This window comes from Heterodontus francisci, chromosome 16 (genome assembly GCF_036365525.1).
Source record: "Heterodontus francisci isolate sHetFra1 chromosome 16, sHetFra1.hap1, whole genome shotgun sequence".
NCBI classification, from domain to species: domain Eukaryota; kingdom Metazoa; phylum Chordata; class Chondrichthyes; order Heterodontiformes; family Heterodontidae; genus Heterodontus; species Heterodontus francisci.
This window is the reverse complement of record NC_090386.1, coordinates 48,718,607-48,740,076: the sequence shown is the minus strand read 5'-3', so window position 1 is coordinate 48,740,076 and position 21,470 is coordinate 48,718,607. Positions and strand designations below refer to the sequence as shown.

The window sequence follows — 21,470 nt, the reverse complement described above, 5'->3', positions numbered from 1 at the left end:
TGCGGTGATTTAGGTGCAGAGGGAGAAGCAGTATGTATTTTAGGGTGGTCCAGTCAGTTAAGGCTGTGGATACATGGGATTTTTATAGTAGTCGGTCAGTAAAGTTTGGTAGTTTTCTTCTAAAATTGAGACATTGCCTAATTGAGAGCCTGTGTAGGTCAGTCGACAGAGGTGATGGGTGAATAGGAGTTGGTGCAAGTTAGGACCCAGGCAGTAGTGTTTAGGATGACCAAGTTTGTCAGGGGTAGATTGAAGGAGTTCACTGGGATCGTCAAGTCTAGAGGTAACAAAGGCATTGATGAGGGTTTCAGCAGTGGCTGAATCAGGCAATGTTAAAGGTGGAAATAGGCAGTCTTTTTGTGATGGTGCTTCTGACCTCACATCCACACATCGCGGGGTCAGATGTGATACCAAGGTTGTGAACAGTCTGGATTAACCTCAGACAGTTGCTAGGGAGAGGGATGGAGACAGTAAATAGGGAGCAAAGTTTATAGCTGACACTAGAAACTCTGACCGCAACCTCCTGATTTTCATGTTTTAACTACATGTGTGCAGTTGCCAAAGGTTCGTTTAGGATTTCCACTTGAATAACGGTTAGCACTGCTGGGCCCGCCATTATTTCTACTGCAAAATCCAGGATGATGAGCCCAAAAGAAAAGTGGATGCAGACTACCAGGTCTCCAGTTTAGCAGAAACAAATATGTGTTGAAGTAAATGTTAGCAGGTTTCAAGCTGGGCAGTCTTCAATAAAGAGAGTAACTTCCTTTTGGGTTTTTGATTTCTCCTTTGTGTCCCTGATATTTACTTGTAGTGCAAAGCAGTTATACACACTTGTGCAAAGTATCTTGTTTTGAATTGGAATTAATTTTTCATTCATAGTTATTTTTAGCATGGAAACATTAATTTTTTTTGTTGTATGATCTATTAACAGGTTAAATCGTTTTAATCTTATTTTGAATGCTCTGTGTATTTTGCTTTCAGCAATTGAAACCCCTGCATCTGTAAGTACAAGGATACAAGAAAAACAAGCTTTTGAGATTGAAATTCTAAAGCTTGATATTGTCTCAAATAATGTGATGAGAATAAAATATCAAGACAGCCAGGAAAGAACATCTGAAGAAGAGCTTATGCCTTGGTTTACTGACCAGCCTACTCATGAATTTGTGATGAAGTCTACTGAGAGCACCATAATGAAAACATCTGACGATGTCAAAGATGATGTGAACTTAGCACTTGGTGATATTTCTGATGCAAAAAATTCTGTTGAACACCATTGTTCAATTTGTGACCAGTGCTTTCCTTTCAGTAGTCTTTTAACACAACATATGCATATGCATACAAATGAAAAACCATTTAAGTGTCCATTTTGTGACCATAGAACTTCCCAGAAAGCAAATTTGAAAATTCATCTTCAAAAGCACAAAGTAGACCATTTGCAGCAGGGTAGAAAAACTGGAAGAAATAAGGCCAATTTGTCGCCTACAAGCTTTAAAATTCCAAATGCTTTGTCTAATAGCATCTGTCCTAATGATGCTGAAATGACTGAGACTGATAAGCCAATAAATGGTGTAACTTTGTCCCTTGACAGTTTGGAAGGCAATGTTGCAGTCCAAGCTGAATGTCCACCTCTGACTTGTATGTTTTGTAATAAAGGCTTTCAACACTCTGAAGAACTCCATCACCATGTAGTGATTCAGCACAGGCCCACACTATGTGAGCCCGCAGTCCTCCAAGTGGAGGAAGGGTTGAGCCCTATCGTAGATGCGCATATTACTGTAAGTTCTCCAGAACAGGAGGAAAATGATGAAAATGAAGATGGTGAGCTCAGCTGTAAAGTGTGTGGACTGTCGTGTGAGAGTGCTTTGAGTCTGGAAACGCATATGAGGAAACACAAGGATTCGTTTACCTATGGTTGTAACGTATGTGGCCGACGTTTTAAGGAACCTTGGTTTCTAAAAAATCACATGCGAACACATTCGAGTAAAGCGAGGGGAAAATCTCAGCAGGATTCCGAAGGTCCTGCAACTATCAACAACATTACTATGCAGGAGCCATTTTCAGGAAACATTACCTCTCCTTATAAAATGTGCATGGTTTGTGGATTTCTTTTTCCTAATAAAGACAGCTTGAAGGAACATAGTAAAGTTCACAACAAAGATCTGACTGATGACGATAGAATGGATGATTACTCCTTCAATCAGCAATTTGCATTATCGCAGGAAGCGTTCCTGCAAATGCTAAATTTAAGTCCCCTCTTGTCACAAAATTGCAACAAACCTGTGAAACTGGGAAAATGGATACCTGAACTTGATCCCTTCAATACGTACCAGGCTTGGCAACTGGCCACTAAGGGAAAAGTGGCAATTGGCCGAGAGAATGTGAAAGATCCAGCGCAAATAGCAAACTCTGAGAATGAAGAGGAACCCTCTGACAAAGAGGATTCGAGTGAACATTGGACCATAGATAAAGGCAATCACTGTCCTACCTTGGAGAACCTTGAAAAGCCTAAAATCAAAAACAGCAGTATCAGCCAGAATGGACCGCCTGCTATGGCAGATGTGGACGTTGACCCGAAATTGACCCAGAATAAAATTAAACCGACCGACTGCACAATGTGTGGTAAGATTTTTAGAACCTACCATCAGTTAGTGCTCCACTCCAGAGTACACAGAAAAGGAAGGAAAAGTGTGGAGAATACTCCAAATTCAGTTGAGGGTGAAGCTGGCACTCAATCAACAGACTCTGTAACAGCAACTGAAGACCATAGCCCAGGAACTGACAAACCTGAGGAGGGTTCTGAAGAGGGCTCAGAAGATGGAGTAGTAGGAGAAGGACTTTCATCAGGTAGGAAGGTTATAAACCTATTGGGCTGCTTTGGTCTAATGCTCTCTCAAATTTCTTGCTAATTCTAATTTTTCAAATTTTGTAAGCCCTTTTGTCTTAACTAAGGATCTGTAAAATTCTGCCAGAGTATCTCCCTGTAAAATAGAGGAGCCCAGATTTTTGGTGATCCTGTGGTCAAATTCAATAACATTCCACAAAATGTCTTCCTAGTCTTGTTTAAAATCATATGCTGAGAAAAAGTAGTTTCTTACTAAAATGTGCAATTGGGCCTTCTCCAACTAGTATCACTTGAGGGAGTGATGGGTATTGGTTAAAACTATGTGAAGCTTGAATTGTATTTTTAAAAATAGATTATTGGGCTTCAATATTTAAAAGGTTTCAGTAAATCTCATTCTTAAGACTCTTTTTTTTTGTTTCTATTCATTTCAAATATACATAAGAACCAGTAACTGCAGTGGAATATATTGTTTTAAGACTGTTAAATCATACTTTTTTTTGTTTTTGTACACTTTGCTGTTGGCTTCTAATGTTCATATATTCATGTGATTAAAGCCAGCTTTTCTTAAAAATTATTTCTTATCCCATTACAGGGTTTACTTGTTTCTGTGATGTCTGAGGGAATATCCAAGCCATTCAATTAAATACACTTTGTGGGGATTTAATTAAATGTGGGTTATGAATTTGAGACTATTCAAATATGTTTGGTCCTGGTAACCTTTTTTAAAGTAGTTATCAAGCTGTCTTGCTTAAATCAGTTTAAAAAAAAAATTACTTCCATGGGTGATGAGGAAAGGAAAATAACTTGTGTATTTTGCACAGCAGTTGCAAACTTTTATTTAACTACACCAGGAGGTAATGCAACTTTAATGCATTTATTTTCTCAAAGTACAGCACTGCTACTGACTTTGTGCTGTTAATCTGTGTGGCTGTTAAAACTCAAGTCAAAAGTCTAGTGGTGTTCTGCCTTTGAAATATGAGAAGAATTACATAAAAGCATAGATTCAATAGTACTTGAAATAAACTGAAGGTGTTCTCCATGCCCTGGACATGCTGCAAATTTACCTAGCTATCCCACCAAGCGTAAGCTCCCTTCCCTCTAAGAATGCAAGAATGTAGCCTAAAACCCAAAACATAATGGGTATGAAATTGGAATCATTTGCACTCGTTATTTTTGGGTGCTGCACAGGCACAGGCGCGCACTTTTGGGGTGAATCACAGGATGGAAGTATGCAGAGTAGGCAAATCGTAGCATCAGTTGATTCTAACTGTGCCATTTTGGAGTTCAATGTGCCAGCTAACCACCGCCCTCTTAATCCTGTACAGCTGAACATGTGTTTAGCAGGAGGAAGGACCACTCCAATATTTAAAGGGATTATCAACTATTTACAGGCTAGTTGCTGGTTAATTTTCTTTTGGCTGTTTCTTTGATTCCGCAAATGTTTTTGGTGCTTTCTATTAATTCAAGTTGCAGAAGTCTGCAGGGAATGGTGTGGCAGGTGTTGGAGTTTTTACTGTGTCATGCAGGCCCCCACCTGCCAAGAATGAGAGGCGCACATTATTTCGCTACATGAACATTAAAACTTAAAATTGTTGCTGCGAAGAAAAGAGGGCCTATCGCAAGGAATTGCCAGGCCCCTCAATGGAAAGACCTCTTTTGCATGCTAGCAGACAGTGTTGGAACAAAGGACCAAGTCCTTGCTTCTCCAATACACAGAAGACTTGGTCAGACCCGTTTAGTCAAATGACTAACTGGCTGTTTGAATTTGAACTTGCCATAGAGTGTTTGAAGCTCTTTTCTCCTGGACTGGGAACACCTCTCTCCTGTCTGCTCCCATTTCTTTCTCCCATTTCTTTCTCACGGAATTGAAGATGCATGAACCCCAAGAGAGAAAAGTCTCCTACTGTGAACAAGGTTTAAGAAGAATACTGGGCCCTAACGTAAAGCAAGACTACCTACAAATCAATGACTACAGTGAGCTTGAAGCACAGTTTTAAAAACCCCTCTTCAGAGATTGCCTCAAACTTTTTTTACTTTTTTCTGTCCCTATTTGAATGTGTGTATTGCGTATGCATGCTAGTGTGGGACGCGACATGTATCCTTAGGCGTTAACAGTATTAGAGTTTAAGTTTTTTTAAATAAACTTCATATCTTTAAACCTAAGAGAACCTGGTGTGCTTAGTTCTTTGCCTTATAATTGGAAAACAGTGAACAAGTATTCGCCAAAGGAGGATCTCAAAACATCAAAAATCGAAACCCTGTTACAATAAAACCAGCTGAAGACAGTAAACGACCCCTAGACACCTTTCTCACCTGGTCGTAACAACTGACTTTAAGGCTTCGGCGCAAACTAGTTGTTCTCAGACTTTGGTGTACGAGTAGGCATCCCCTTGGAATACAGCATGACTCAGAGAATGAAGAGGGTGTGCAGAGCAAGATTAGCTGCTGAAAGAGGAAGTGCTTTCAGCAGTAAGTTGTATCTGGCCAGGATGGTTAAGAAGCAATTCTGACCTGAACCTCAGCGGGGAACAATGTTTGTGGTGTCTGCATTTTCTGTAAGGGAAGTACTCGCTGAAATCTGCAACCTCAGCAGGGCAAGGGCTGGCAAGGTGACTTTGGCAATGAGCTTTAATGCATGTGGCTCCTTCCAGTTTGGAGTTGGATATATATGCAACATCTTGTAGTTTGCCATCCCCTGTTGTGTAAGGAAGGTCACTAATGTTTTTTTTATTCAAAGAGTGCTAACTACATTTTTTTCTCGCTCTTGCTAGAGAGCAGCAGGTGGAATGAGCACATGGTTTCACTAGAATTGCAGGTTTCACCATGATGCAGGGTGACGTACACTGCATGCATAGTGCTTTGCGGATGCCACAAGTCAACTCTGCTGTATACAGGAACTGAAAGGGATTCTACTCCTTCAGTGTCCAGCTAGTTTGTTCCCATATGCAGTATATTGTGCAGATCAATGTCCAGTATCCTGGCAGAATTCATGATTTCTTCATTCTGTGGTAGTCTGCTGTGTCAGCTGCATTTGAGCCACCATGGCAAATCGAAGGGTGGCTCCTGGGCACTGAGCTATCAGCTGGCCATATGATAGTGGGCAGTGTGCATACAATGAAAACCATGCTGCCACATGAAATGCAATCAGATCATTGGGGTGCTAAAACATCACTTCTGCTGCCTGGACTGCTCTAGAAAGAGCCCTATAGTATTTGGCAGAGCAGGTGTCTAGAGTTATGGTGGTCTGCTGTATGCTACACAAACTCATCCTTGTGAGGGAACAGCCCTTGTCAACAGCTGAGGGGGAAATGAGGCAACCTGTTTCTGGTTAGGCTGTCCATGACGAAGAGCTCGTAGTTTGATACTAGTAACTGCAACCCCAATTTTCCATTCATCAACAGTCCCACACCTTAACTTAACTCTGTTACTGACTATCACAACATTGGTTTGGCCACAATACAAAAATAAGTTACCACAAAATAAACATTCCAAAATAAATTTATAAATCAAACTATGCCATATTCCATACAAAAATCACTAATCGCCCGAGTGTCTGTCTTCCCTGTGTCTTTGCCTGTCCTAGTGCTGCTGTGCAGTGCTACCCCAGTGGCTGCAGCATGGCTGTCGGAAGGCTGCTGACTTTCAGTGGGGGAGACTATAGATGGCCTTGCAGGGTGACCTCGAGCAGCTCTGGCCCTAGAAGGCATGGTCTGTGACTGCACCATCTTGGCAGGGAGGGCAGCAGTCTGGACTGGCTAGTTGAAGGGCAACCGTGAGGGTTGTTGAGTGGTTGGGGGGGCGGGGGCGGTGCATAGATGGATGCTGTCTTCATAAGGACTGCAGGTTCATGCTCCTCAATGCCACTGCCACTTCCCTGGGGGCAGTGCCATAGTGGTTATAATCTGTTAGACAGTTTGCTGGACTGCTGTGACACCTTGCAAGCCCTTATGCATGCTGTAATCCACAGCCGTGATTCAGCAATCTGACTTCTGGTGGAAGCTGCTTGTGTTATAATATCTGCCATCAGACACTGGATCATAGTTGGATCCACAAGTTTTTTTTTTACTCTTTATTTTCATGGATTTGGGCAAGGCCAACATTTGTTGCCCATCCCTAATTGCCTTGACAATTGACTGGCTTGCTAGGGCAGTTCAGAGTCAACCACTTTGCTGCGGGTCTGTAGGCCAGACCAGCTAAGAGCAGCCGATTTCATTCCCAATAAGTCATTAGTGAGCCAGATTGTTCATTTGTTTTTTTTTATGACAATCAATAATTGTCGAAAGTGTGAAGTTGGTATTCTGCCTGTGTTGCAGTCAGTGGGCGCGAGTTAATTGTGCATTGCAATTTCCCCAAGCCATAGATGTGAATTTATGGAAATGTTCATGTCTACAGTACAACTTTTTAATGGACTATTTTCTCCACACCCCTCCCTTTGCATAGTTGCAACATGGGTATGATCTGTCCAGTTATCTCTTCAAATTTGTAAAAAAAAAAATCTCATCTGATTATAGACAAAGGTTTGCTATATGGTACATACTGGAGAAACACTCTTGAATGACCAATTCTGGGAGCCATGTGAAAAGTCGTCTTGAGCTGGTTGTTTTCGTCTCTTGCCAATGAGGGAGTAATTTTGTTTCATAATGGAAATTGAGCAATTTAGATACTTTTTGGTGAAGGGCTACTTTATGAACTGCTGTGCTTAACATAAATTGTTTTCCCAAAGTTTTAAAACTGGAAACTAATTACTGTTACGTGGTAGTATCAATAAATGTAATGTGATTGCCTCTTTTTTAATGAAATAACCTGCTTGACAATGATAAACAATACAACTGCTTTCAAGCTGGATAAGCATAACCTTGTTCTATGAGTGTGGAATGGATAATAGCTGTACATTAAATGTACAAAAGCCAGAAATGTCGTCTTTGACATTACTCTAGTGGCACAGTGAACGGATTGAAATCAATTTCAGTCAGTAGTTTGGAGGTTGGAACTGCCTTGAACCTTTTTGCAATGACCAATGCAACTGACCAACTCATTACTCAAAAACATTCACATCAGGGTCTTTATTCTAAAAGCAGCTTTACTGGTTATTTTGGCTACTATAAATGATGCTCCTTTTCAATGATATCGTTGAAAGATCTGAAGGTGGCAGAGTGTACACCATGCTGGTTTTACCCTCTTTCCACTGTCCAGGACTAAGATTAAAGTCTTAACAGCTAGTTGTATATGCTGGGATTTCTTTTTTGTGTATGTTTGTACTTTATTCCTATAAGGGCAGTCCACTTCACATGTTACTTGCCTTGTGATTTGCAGACTATTGTTTGCCAGTGCTGCTATAAAGAATTTGATCCAATAGATGAATCCAAATCCTGAAAATCCATCGTGCTACCATTAAAGTAGTGCTTAGTTTTGAGCAAGGGATGTTGATGCATCAACATCTCTTGCGCAAGCAATGATGCCAAAAACGAGCACTTTGCACTTCGCTAGAAAGTTTGCTACCTGCCAAAGCCTTAACGGGAAGCACCAATGCTGGGATCAATGGAGCTTGGCAGTCACGAAGCTCCATCTATGAAGTACCAGAAGCATCATTTGGTAAAGGCGGAACCTGCAACAAGGGCTGGTTTGAGACCTAATCAGCTGAGATGATACCTGTCATTGATGCAAAAACAAAGCCTACATGATGCACAGCATAAACCCAACAGCTAAGGCACTGCATGACCTGAAAGTTGCCAAGTCAGCCATGCAAAGGAGAGAGAGAGATACTGTGCAAGCAAACACTGGATCAGCTTGTGTCAAGAAATCCAAACTGCATGTGACAAAGGAAGTGTATGAGCTACATACGAAGGGTTCAAGAGGGAGCTAGGCCCTGCCATCACCAAAGTTGCTCCCGTGAAGTGGGCAGATGGTGAGGTACTCGCCCACAGAAATAAACAAGATGCCCTGTTGGGCTGAACACGACTGAGCTGTACCCGTGAGTTGGATATCTCCCAGTCTGTGTTTGATGCTCTCGCGTGACGTACTGTCATGGATGAGTTAAGTGAAGAACCCTCATCACAGCAGCTCGAAGGCTGTAGAGCGCCTAGCGAACAGCAGGGCGACCAAATTCCAGCCGGACTGCTCAAGCACAGAAATTCACAACTATTGCTGCATCTTTATGACCACCTTCTCTACTAGAAAGTAGACTGTTCCACAGGAGCCGTGATGCCAAAATCATCTTGCTATACAAAAACAAAAGCTACGGAGGAGACTGCAACGACGACAGGGGCAGCTCATTCCTTTTGCATCATGGGAAAGGCCTTTGCTATGGTCATAATTAGAAGACTCCATTTACTTGTGTGTACCTGGAAGCACATATAGGAACATAGGAGGAACCTAGGAAGAACATAACAGGAGTAGGCCATTCAGCCCATCAAGCCTGCTCCACCATTCAATTAGATTATGGCAGATCATCTACCTCAAGGCCACTTTCCTGCGCTAACCCCATATCCCTTGATGTCATTAGTATCCAGAAATCCAAACAGAAGGCCAAATCATTAAATATATTCAAGAAAAAGTTAGACATAGTTCTTGGGGCTAAAAGGATAAGGGGGAAAAAGCAGGTACAGGGTACTGTTTGGATGATCAGCCATGATTATATTGAATGGTGGTGCAATCTTGAAGGGCTGAATGGCTTCCTTATTTTTTGTTTCTGTTGAACATGCTCAATGTTTTGGGTTTCCACAGCCCTCTGGAGTAGAGGAATTCAAATGATTAGTCTGAGGAAATTCCTCCTCCTCTCAATCTTAAATGTACCACCCCTTTTATTCTGAGACTATAGGCTGTATTTTATGCAGAAGGTGGAGGGAACCCCGCCTCTGAACGTTTTCTGACCCCTCTAATGATCCTCTGGTCTCTTGGGGTCTAAGTTGAAGGAGATGGGATCACTGTCCCTTAAAGCACTTAATCGGGATGGGGATCCTGCCCCCAAGAGCTGCTGACCAATCATAGGGCAGGCAACTCAACAGTATTGGCAGCGCCACTGGGAGCAGTGGCCACTGATGGTATTGCATGAGGCCTACAGTGGCAAAGATGGAGGTGACCCTGGGATGCAGGTAAGTGGGGTCGGGGTTGCCAGGGCCAGTCCGGAAGGCCCCAGTGTTTTTGGTGGGGGGGATGAAAGCATTGGACGATCGGTCCGGGGGGGGTCCTCCGTGGGCTGCAAATTGCCCCCAAAGGAGGGAACCCTCCGCCCCCCCCAAAAAGCCCGCAGGGTGGGCACCTTGTTTTCCAAGGTGTGGCAGAGGCCCTCCGCCACTGGTTAGATCCCAGTGGTGGTGGAAAGAGGCCCTTAATTGGCCATCAATAGGCCACTTAGGGTCTTGGTCACCCTCGGGCAGGAAGGCTGACGTTGGCCTATCCTGCCCCCAGGGGAATCTGGTCTAGACTCCCCAGCCAGGGGAAACATCCTATTTATATCCACTCTGTCACTCCCTGTAAGAATTTTGTAAGTTTTAATGCAATCACCCCTCATTCTTTGAAACACCAGAGAATACAGGCCCAGTTTCCTCAATCTCTCTTCATAAGACAATCCCGCCATCCCAGGTATTAGTTTGGTGAACTTCTGTTTCACTCCCTCTGTGGCAAGTATATCCTTCCTTAAAGAGACCAAAATTGTACACAATATTCCAGGTGTGGTCTCGCTAAGACCCTATACAATTCCAGCAAGACATTTTTTTACTCCTGTACTCAATCCCCTTGCAATGAAGGCCAACATACTGTCGTGCAGGCCCCTGCCTGCCAAGAATGAGGCATATTAATTGTCATATGAACATTGATTTTAAACTATTACTGGAGTGAAGAAAGGACTTTTTAAAAAAAAAGACTAGACACTTGACAGTGCTTAGAGGGGAAAAGGGGCTATTCCCTGCTCCAATTTAACCCACAATGGACGTTGAGCACCAGGTATTGTGTATAAGAGACATTCCAGGGTCGGCTAAGACAAGAGAATCCACCAACAGGTGTGGTCTGACCAGCTAGTCACATGACTAACCTGCTTGGCAGCCTGGGGTTTTTCTGAATTGTACCAAGAGTTTGAGTTCAGAGACTGCAGTTTTCTGCAAAAACTGCAGGGCAATAATAATAGGGGATTTCAATTACCCCACTATCAACTGGGATAGAAACAGTGTGAAGGGCACAGAGGACAAAATTCTTGAACTGCGTTCAAGCGAACTTTTTTAACCAGCATGTAACGAGCCCAGTTAGAGGGGGCACAATTCTAGATTTAGTCTTCGGTAATGAAGCAGAGCAAGTGGAGGAAGTAACAGTGGGTGACCATTTTGGAGATAGTGGCCATAACAGTAAGTTTTAACATTATCATGGAAAAGGACAAAGATAAAATAGGAGCAAAAGTTCTAAATTGGGGGAAGGCAAAGTTTAAGAAACTCAGAGGTGACTTGGCAAAAGTGGACTGAATACAGCTACTTGAAGGAAAATCAGTGCCAAACCGGTGGGAGGCATTCGAAAGCGGGATACTACAGGCACAATGTAGGCATGTCCCCACAAAGATAAAGGGTGGTACTGCCAAATCTAGAGCCCCCTGATTATCTAGAAGCTTACAGGGTAAGTTAGAGCAGAAAAAGAAAGCTTACGATGATCACAAAAATCTTAATACTTTAGAAAGCCTAGAGGAGTTTAAAATGTGCAGGGGTGAAATAAAGAAAATTAGAAAAGCAAAGAGATGACGTGAAAAATCATTGGCAGGTAAAATCAAGGAAAACCCGAAGATGTTTTATCAGTTCATTAAGAGCAAGGGGATAACTAAGGAAAGGATAGGGCCTATCAGATCTACATGGACCTTGTGTGTGGATGCAGAAGATGTGGGCAGGGTTCTTAATGAGTTTTTTTTGTCTCTGCCTTCACAGAGGAGAGGGTTGATGTAGACATTGTAGTTAAAGAAGAGGCGTGTGAAATATTAGATACGATAAGCATAATGAGAGAGGCAGTACTAGAGGGACTGGCATCCTTGACAGTGGATAAATTGCCAGGGCTGGTTGGATTGCATCCCAGGCTGTTAAAGGAAGCCAGGGAGGAAATAGCAGATGTACGGAGGATCATCTTCAAATCCCCACTAGATACAGGAGAGGTACCAGACGATTGAAGGTCCGTGCACGTTGTACCATTGTTTAAAAAGGGTGTGAGGGGTAGGCCAAATAATTATAGGCCAGTCAGTCTGACCTCGGTGGTGGGTAAATTGTTAGAATCTATTCTGAAGGACAGGATAAACTGCCACTTAGAAAGGCACGGATTAATCAGGGCTAGTCGGCATGGATTTGTTGAGGGAAGGTCATGTCTTACTAACTTGAGTTTTTTGAGGAAGTAACTAGAAGGATTGATGGTGCAGTGGATGCGATCTACATGGATTTTAGTAAGGCATTTGACAATGTCCCACATGGATGACTGGTCAGTAAAATGAAAGCCAATGGGATACCAGGGAATGTTGCAGGTTGGATCCAGAATTGGCTCAGGGCCAGGAAGCCAAGGGTAGTAGTCGACAGATGTTTTTGCAAATGAAAGCTGTTTCCAGTGGCATTCCACAGGGCTCAGTGTTGGGTCCCTTGCTGTTTGTGGCATATATTAATGATTTGGACTTAAATGTGGGAGGCATGATTGGGAAATTTGCTGATGACCCAAAAATTGGCCTTGTAGTTGATAGTGAAGCGGATAGCCGTAGACTCCAGAAAGATATCAATGATTTGGTTGAGTTGCCAGAAAAGTGGCAAATGGAATTCAATCCAGCTAAGTGTGAGGTAATGCATTTGGGGAGAGCAAATAAAGCAAGGGAATACACCTAAAACGGGAGGATGTTGAGAGGGGTAGGAAAAAGTGAGAGATCTTGCGGTGTATGTCCACAGATCCCTAAAGGTGGCAGGACAGGTAGATAGAGTGGTGAAGGAGGCATATAGAATGCTTTCCTTTATTGGCTGAGATATAGAATACAAAAGCAGGGATGTAATGCTGGAACTGTATAAAACGCTGGTTAGGCTGCAGTTGGAGTACTGCGTACAGTTCTGGTCACCACATTACAGGAAGGACATAATTGCTCTGGAGAGAGTACAGAGGAGATTTACAAGAATGTTGCCAGGGCTCGAAAGTTGCAGCTATGAGGAAAGATTGGATAGGTTATGGTTGTTTTCCTTAGAACCGAGGAGGCTGATGGGTGACTTAATTGAAGTGTACAAAATTTATGAGGGGCTTAGATAGGAAGGACCTGTTTCCCCTCGCGGAGAGGTCAATTACCAGGGGACACAGATTTAAGGTGATCGGTGGAAGGATTAGCGGGGACATGAAAAACTTTTTCAGCCAGAGGGTGGTGGGTATCTGGAATTCACTGCCAGTAACGGTGGTGGAGGCAGAAACCCTCAATTCTTTTAAAAGGTACCTGAACATGCACTTGAAGTGCTGTAACCTGCAAGGCTACGGACCAGGTGCTGAAAGGTGAGATTAGATTGGGTGGCTAGTTTTTTTTTCGGCCAGCATGGACATGACTGGCTGAATGGCCTCCTTCTGTGCCGTATTTTTTCTGTGCTTCTACTGCAATAAGCTCCTGCACTGAAGAAGACCTCTCCATTCAGGCTTTCCCCCTTTTTCTCGCGGAACTCCAAATCCACTGAAGACGCGTGAACCCCAAGAGAGCAAGGTCTCCTACAGCGAACAAGGTTTAAGAATAATACTGGACCCTAACCAAGAGCAAGATCTACCTACAATCAAGGACTCCATAGTGAGCTTGAAGAACTGTAACAAAAATACTCTTCAGAGATTGCCTCAAACTTTTCCACTTTATCTTTCTTCTCTCTTCTGTCTCTATCAGCATGTGTGCATCAGCTATGCATGCTAGCGTGAGCATGTTGTGTATCTGTAGGCATTAACTGAATTAGAGTTTGTTTAAATAAAGTTCAACTTTTTTCTTTTAAACTGAAGAAAACCTGTTTGGCTAGTTTCTTTGCCTTATAATTGGAAGTTAGTGAACAAGGATTCACCTAAGGAGAAGCTTAAAGTGTGGTTAAAATTAAACCCTGTTACAGTAAGACCAGGTGAAGGCGGAGAGGGAACCCTAGACCCCTTTTCTCACCTGGTCGTAACAATACCATTTGCCTTCCTAATTGCTTGCTGCACCTGCATGCTAGCTTTTAGTGACTCATGAACAAGGACACCCAAGTCCCTTTGGACATCCACACTTCCCAACCCCCCTCCATTTGAGAAATACTGTCCTTTTTTTTTTCTACCAAAGTGGATCACTTCACGTTATATTCCATCTACCATGTTCTTGCCCATTGCTAGCCTGTCCAAGTCCCCTTGAAGCACATTGCGGTTTCCATGCCGGCAGATCTACTATGGATGTGGTCTTCATACATGAGCTACAAGAGAAATGTAGGAAACAGAGCATACCCCTTTTCCCTTACTTTTGTAAATCTCACCCAAGGCATTCGACACAGTCAACAGAACAGGGCTGTACAAGATTTTAGGAAAAATTAGAGCTCCTCCGTCTCATCCACTCCTTCCATGACCAGATGCACTGCACTGTACAGTTAGGCTCCACTTCCGACAGCTTCGGAGTGAAGAATGGCGTGAAACAGGGTTGTGCCCTAGTCCCTACCCTGTGTAGCATCTTATCCATGCTCCTGACCACCACCTTCCCTGCAGATATGTACTTGCACACTAGGTCAGACGGCAAGCTCTACATTTTATCAAGGCTGAAAGTGAAGAGAAAAACACATCGTGCCCTGATTAGAGAACTCCTCTACGCTGATGCTGTGCTAGTCGCGCACACGGAAACTTAGCTACAAAGACTCATGGACTGTCTCTCCCATCCCTGCAACTAATTCTTGATTATAAGTGTCAAGAAAACCGTGATCATGGGCCAAGGTGTTGCAATTCTGCCCTTGATCACAATAAATAACACCCCACTGGATGTGGTAATTGGTATCTGCTTTCTTTAGTCCATGATGACTGGCAATCTGTCCCTTGATGCAGAGCTCGATACAGGCATAGGGAAAGCAGCTATCACCTTTTGGCTGACTCTTAAAACACTCATGGGATAACACCAAGCTGACCCTTGGGGCCAAGCTGCTTTATAAGGCCCGTGTTTTCAGCACCTTGCTATATAGCTGTGGAACATAGACGACTTGCAGCTATCAGGAAAAGAAGCTCAATACCTCGATAATTTCTGTCTTTGCTGTCTGCAGCGCATTATTGGTATATCCTGGCAGGACAAAATCTCATGTGGCAGTCCTCTCAAAAAGCAGAGCTCTCCAGTGTGTTGGTACTAATCAAACAAACTGCTTCATTGGATCGTCCACGGCCACAGGATGGAAGACGGTCGTGTACCCAAGGACCCCCTCTATGGTGAGGGAGTTGGGGGCAGACGACCAGTGGTACGGCCAAAGCACTGCTTCAAGGATGCTGGCAAATGTGACGGGGCTTATATGTCGGCCATCACATCTGGGATTCACTAGGTGGCGAAAGAGGGAAATGGTGACACGTCCTGTGGACTGGTGTGCACTACCACAATGGCCAGTTGCTACAGCAAATTGGCGATCGGCACCAATGCCAAAAACACTCAGCGTCACTTGGCAGCTTCATCTGCAGCACTTGTGGCAGAGTCTGCCTTTCTAGGTTTGGCCTTCACAGCCATCAGCAAAGATGCACCAAGAGAAGACACCCCGCCGAAATGGATTGTTTGCTGCGTGACCATCTTTCTTAGATGGATGCCAACCAGATTTAAGCAATGTACCATAAAATTCTTAAATCAATATATTTAGCTTTTGCTCATTTTTCTAGCTTTCAATATGGATAACTACCAAATTTTTGTTTGTAAGTATATGTTCATTGTAAGATTGATATTACAGTAGGATTGCACCATCTAGTGCTCTGCTATTTTATTACAGTAAAAGCATTATTCCATTTTTACAAACTGCTGAGTACCCTAGAAATGCATGTGACATTTTAATACTCATGTTGATGAAATGGCCTTGAACTGAATAAAAGCCTGGCTATGATGAATCAGTGAGACAATTGTGTTGTACTGTGGACTGGCTATTCTGCCATTTCTTGTATTTTTTTTTAAACTTCACAATCCTGCACATACTAATTTGGAAGAATTATATTCATTGCAATGAGAAAAGTACAGATTATTATTAAATATGGCAATTTTCCTATCACGTCATGCCAAATTTCTTCCTTGCCCCTATGTAGTCCTCATTACACTTTGACCTACTGTGATCAGGACTTGCGTGACTTGTTGCATGTTTTAAAATTAAGTTTTAAGGTATACACTAAGAATGAGTGTCTAGTAGTGAAACTTCAACCTCATTAGTACACAAATATCAACAGACCCCACTCTCATTATGGCCTCTGAATTTGTGCCTTTTTAAGCTTCCCGTAGCCATCTGTTTATATAATGGCTATGTAGGTATGTGTTTCTTTTGTCTCAATCATCACAAATATCCTGGTTTGACATCAACAGAAAACTTCATTGCAACTATGATTTGAAAACTACTGTGGGTCCAGGGAGTGTGTGTGCATATATAATCTGGAGTTAGTCCAAGATGTTGGTTTCCATACAATGTTCCATTATTTTGCTCCTTTCTCGTATCTAGAAAATTTCAATAGTTAACTTTTAGCTCTGATGATGCTTTAAGGACTTTTCATTTTGAAGCTTGACATTTGTTTCAATTTGTGGGAAAAATGCTGTTTAGTATGATTTCTATTGAAGGTTAAGACATTATTTTAAAGCACCAGTAAATGGCATGTGGTGTTGCCCAGGATGAGTTGACATACCAGATGACTAAATTGAGAAAACACTTCTGAATTGCCCATCTAGTGGCCACAATGTGCAACTGCATCATGGAAGTTGATCTGGAAAAAGTTTTTCATTTTTGGAACATGGGTATCTCTGGCAAGGCTGGCATTTACTGCCCATCCCCTAATTGCCCTTAATGTGACAGTGGGCCACCTTGAACCTCAAATTTACAATGGTAAATGTCAGTTCTTGTGTTCAGCAGTATCACTGCATTTGCTCTTGTGTGCATGCATGTTTCATCTTTTTCCATTAGTAATCATTGGATAGCATTCAGCAGCAACATTCCTGACTCATTCCTTTTTATATTTAATAAAAGAAAATCCTAAAACTGATATTGGCTATCTTGGCAGGCCTACGAGAGATCAATCTGGATCACCCTGTGAAACTCAGTGCTGCATCTCACTGCATTTTCCTGTGATTTTATTGAAGTCATTTAAATTGGCTGTATCCCTTAGACTGTAGTACAGAAGTGGAGCTTTGCTACTGGCATCAGAAAATATCAATGATTTCTAGACCTATAGAATGTAAAATTGAATTTATCAATTGGACTTCTGATCATTTTTACTCTTTCACTTGCCAATTTAAATCGAAGCAAATTATGATCCACAGTGAATGTATTACTCAATGGATAAGTGAGTGTAACTGGTCTGACGAGCAGGAAAAATTTAATTGAACACTGTAGGTCAGCATTTTAGAGTTAGCAATCCCAAGTATTTTTATATTTTTTTTATTTAGAGATACAGCAGATGAACCATGTCTAGTGTATCTTATGCTAAGGCACTGTTGTATTCCCAGATCAATATTCTAATGTCCACATATACCGATCTGGATTGGTCACATTTACTTTTTTTGTTTTGGGGAGAAGAGAGAGAGACAAGAGGTGACCGAAGAATTGTGGCCTTTAGTAGTCAACTGGCTTATGATGGCAGGCAGTTAAATCGACAGCAGCCTGAAATGTAGCACTGTTGGTTTAATACATTTATGATGGAATTCTTGGAGGTGGGTATGTTTTGTGGCTTTGCAACCTTTTCCCTTCATTACAGTTGCTAATTTTTCGGCGGATCCAGGTACGCCTGCTATTTTAAGAATAAAACTAATTTTCTTGCTGTCCCTTTTCAAAAAGTTTTTGTCATCTGCTGACTTACAATGTGTAATTTAGAAGTACTTTTAGATGCACATATTTTTTGTTGTAGGTTAAAACCACAATTGATAAATGGTTCACCCTCAAGATAAAATTGCAAGAAAGAAAATCGTTGTGTGGAACGAATGGAGGGAAATACTAGTTTTAAAAACTTTTTTTTTTCTCTAGATCGGAGTGAGGATGGTTCAGAACGTGGAAGAGTTAGAGAGGCTGGCTCATCTGGTGAATGCAGTTACTGTGGAAAGTCTTTCCGCTCAAACTACTACCTCAATATTCATCTCAGGATACACACAGGTATATCTCCCTTTTGTTCTGTAAGAAGACACAGAAATATCTCAGAAATCTTCAAGTTTTTGTAAATCGCTCAAACATCAGGCATAATAATGGTGCTATTGACTTTATACAGCTACAAAGTATTGGCATCTGTTGCAAAGCTATAAATAAAAACCAGGCTGAAGCCTTACATGGATTGAGACCTACTAAGAATATCAAGTGTTTAAGAACGTTAAAAAGTCTGGAGTGGTCAAAGGCCTTTAAGGAACGATGCGTCCCTTTCCCCCTATCCAGTGTTGCATAAAAGGGGAGTTTTGGAAAATGCTGGACAGCTATGGAATACATCAATTAAATTTTCTGCTGTGCTGAGAAAGTTGCTAAGGGTTTAGTATTGTAAAATCAAAATTTGACTATTTTTCACGCTTCACATTTTGCCTATGGCAGTATTGTCATAATGTATCTTAATAGATGATTTCCCTTTTTAAATATCAATTGATCCTCCTTCTCTGGAAGTCTGCTTCACACATGTGTTGTCCTATTGGGTAAAACTTTGTAGTACCTGACCTTGCTTAGACTTGTGAATTTTGTGCTGCTGTCCTCCAGTTTTATGCACATTTCAACTCTATTTTAAAGTCATTTATCATGTCTTTATTTCACTCTGGATAAGCTTTAGTTGTTTTAGCCTTGTTGACTTCAGCCCCTAAAGCCTAAAATAATCCCGGATACTTTCACAACCTCTGCAATAATCCATGTTCCTTTTTAGGTGTGGTGACCATAACTATATGGCATATTCCAATCTTGTGTAATTTCAGTTCAACTTGTTTTGACCCTCCCAGCTGCACCCAGTACTCCAATTTGTTTATTTTTGGCCAGATCCTTTCAGTGCATTATCTATCACTCCCAAATCCGAACTTTCGGCCTCTGCCAGTAGAATGGCAAAATAAAATCCTTCCATATTATATACATTTACTGTTACTTGTTCCTATAATTCATTTCTCTACCATTATCCACATTAAAATCCATTAGCTTATATACTTAAATCTTTCTGAAAATAGTGAAGGGCTCATTAACTTTTGGCAGTAGCAGATTGACTGCCTGTTACGGTCTTGGCCTGGTTTTCCCCCAACTTAATCTCTCTCCTTTTTGTATACTTAGCTTTGTGTCATTAGCCAATTTAATACTTTGGTACAAACACATATTTCCTTATTCGTAAACAGTTACCTGTGAAATAGTGCTGGCTCTTTTTTCCCCAGATGCCTAATTTTCCAATAATATTTGTTATGCCAATTCTTAACTCTTCCCAGCAGTTTGTTAATTTTTCCTATGAGTATTAACCTCCCCTTTTAGCATCTTGAGGTTCTTTTATTGAACTGCTTTTGAAAATCCAAGGAAATTGCATCAACTAAATTATCCTTGGTCACTACGACAACTTGCATTTCTGTAATGATCATTGTGTGTGAAGATACATCTCAAAGCAATTTACAGAGTGAACAACAAGGCACTGAGAAGCGTAAGGAGGGGCAAAATTAACTTAGGTTTTTGAGATGGGGAGGAGGTGGCAGAGTCGAGTTGATGAATGAGGATGGCTGAAGTCTCCACTGATGGAGCAAGGAAAGAGAATTATCTGCCAGTTACCTCCAAGAATTTGTTTTTCCCATGATTCATTTTGGGCTAACCAGCCTTTAATTAGTGGGTTAATGCCTTGCTCATTGTCATGTATTGGAATCTTTAATTTTCTTTTTCCATTTAAAAAGATTTGGGAAGCTTTTTTTTTTAAGTGCTATGTTTTAAAAGACAGTGTGTTTCCACAGATTTAAAAAGAACACAGGCTGCAGCCATTGAGGCAGAGGGGGTGTAAGATGTTAATGAGGCAAATATTATAGAGGTTACCATGATGACTGACAGGCCATCCAAGACTAGATAATAAAAGCAAAATACTGTGGATGCTGGAAATCTGAAATAAAAACAAGAAATGCTGGAAATACTCAGCAGGTCTGGTAGCATCTGTGGAAAGAGAAGCAGAGTTAACGTTTTGGGCCAGTGACCCTTCTTCGGGAACCCTAGATAATGCCTTGTTTAATATTGCCAAATAAACATTCACACCTATTATGGTGGTGATGGTTCTATTCTTGTTGGATCTGCTGAGAATATACACTTGGGAAATGTAGTCAGTTTGGGTGGCTGGCCTGCTGGCATAGGGTTCAGCAACCTTTTTAACGTGAAGAGCCTTTTTAAAACTAGTTTGCTGAAAATAAAAACTATTGGGAGCCACAAAATAAAATGTTGGCATTTCTAAACCCAATACTTGGCAAATTGCTAAGTGTCTCTGGTAGAATGCATAATTTTCATACATAAATTCAATACATCTATTTTATTATATAATCAATAGAAAATAGATCTAACTGAATTATTGGGCTGAATTTTACCAGCCCCATGGCGCCATAGGTCGCAGCGCAGCAGCAGGTAACGTTCTGAGGGGAGAGACCCTCCTCCGCTTGCGACGTTGAGAAGAAGGGCCCGCTGCATATTACCGACAGCAGAGGGACCACAGTGTGCCGACCCCACCCCCACCACATGGCGATGGGCCCTTCATCGAAATATGTAAATAAAGAATAATATGCAAATGTAACTAACAGCAGGAGGCGGCCGTCCCATGCCAATTTTACGCCCGCCATTCGGACTTCGCGTGCCTTCGGAGCTCCGTACAGAGTTCCGAGGCGCGAACCTGGCGGGGAGCTGGGAAACAATTAAATTTTCGAGGCGGGCGAGTGGGGATAACAAATTTTAATCGGTTGTGTGAATGGTGGGAAGGGGATAGAGGCCAAATGTTAGGTTGGGGGGAAAGTTTGGGTAGGGAAAAAGGCAAGTGTTGGTAATTTTGGGCATCGAAACGACCATTGGGGGGTTTGGGGAAGGGCCTCCACATCTTAATTGTTCATAACAAATTTATGAATAATGTTCCTTTTTAAAAATTGAAAGTAATTCTAAGGGCTTAAAGCCCTTTAGAAATGCCATCTGCGCGATGGTGCCGTTGCCGGGGATGCGGCGGCCACCCCCACTAAGTCATTGGGGGCGGCTTCTCTTTCTCTTTTTTTCCCCCCCCCCCCCCCCCCCCCCATTTAAATCAGCCCCCGCGCATAATATCACGGGGGCTGTCCGGCAGCCCTTCCAGGTTGGGGGGCTGTCCGGCAGCCCTTCCAGGTTGGGGGGCTGTCCGGCAGCCCTTCCAGGTTGGGGGGCTGTCCGGCAGCCCTTCCAGGTTGGGGGGCTGTCCGGCAGCCCTTCCAGGTTGGGGGGCTGTCCACTTCAAGGCGTGCTGCTGCCAAGCATGGTACGCGATTAAAATCTGGCCCATTGTGTTTTGATACTCTTTTACT

The 21,470-nt window shown here is 42.3% G+C and overlaps 1 protein-coding gene across 6 annotated transcripts in view; it reads left to right on the top strand.

The window, feature by feature from the left end:
* Positions 1 to 21,470, top strand: part of znf217 (zinc finger protein 217) — a 73,759-nt gene that overhangs the window by 26,038 nt on the left and 26,251 nt on the right. For all 6 annotated transcript variants that reach the window (XM_068048158.1, XM_068048154.1, XM_068048153.1 and 3 more), the window contains 2 exons: positions 982 to 2,844; positions 17,989 to 18,114. In XM_068048158.1, the coding sequence (XP_067904259.1) occupies positions 1,077 to 2,844; positions 17,989 to 18,114 (1,894 nt within the window). In that variant the 5' untranslated portion in view covers positions 982 to 1,076. The remainder of the gene's footprint in view (positions 1 to 981; positions 2,845 to 17,988; positions 18,115 to 21,470) is intronic.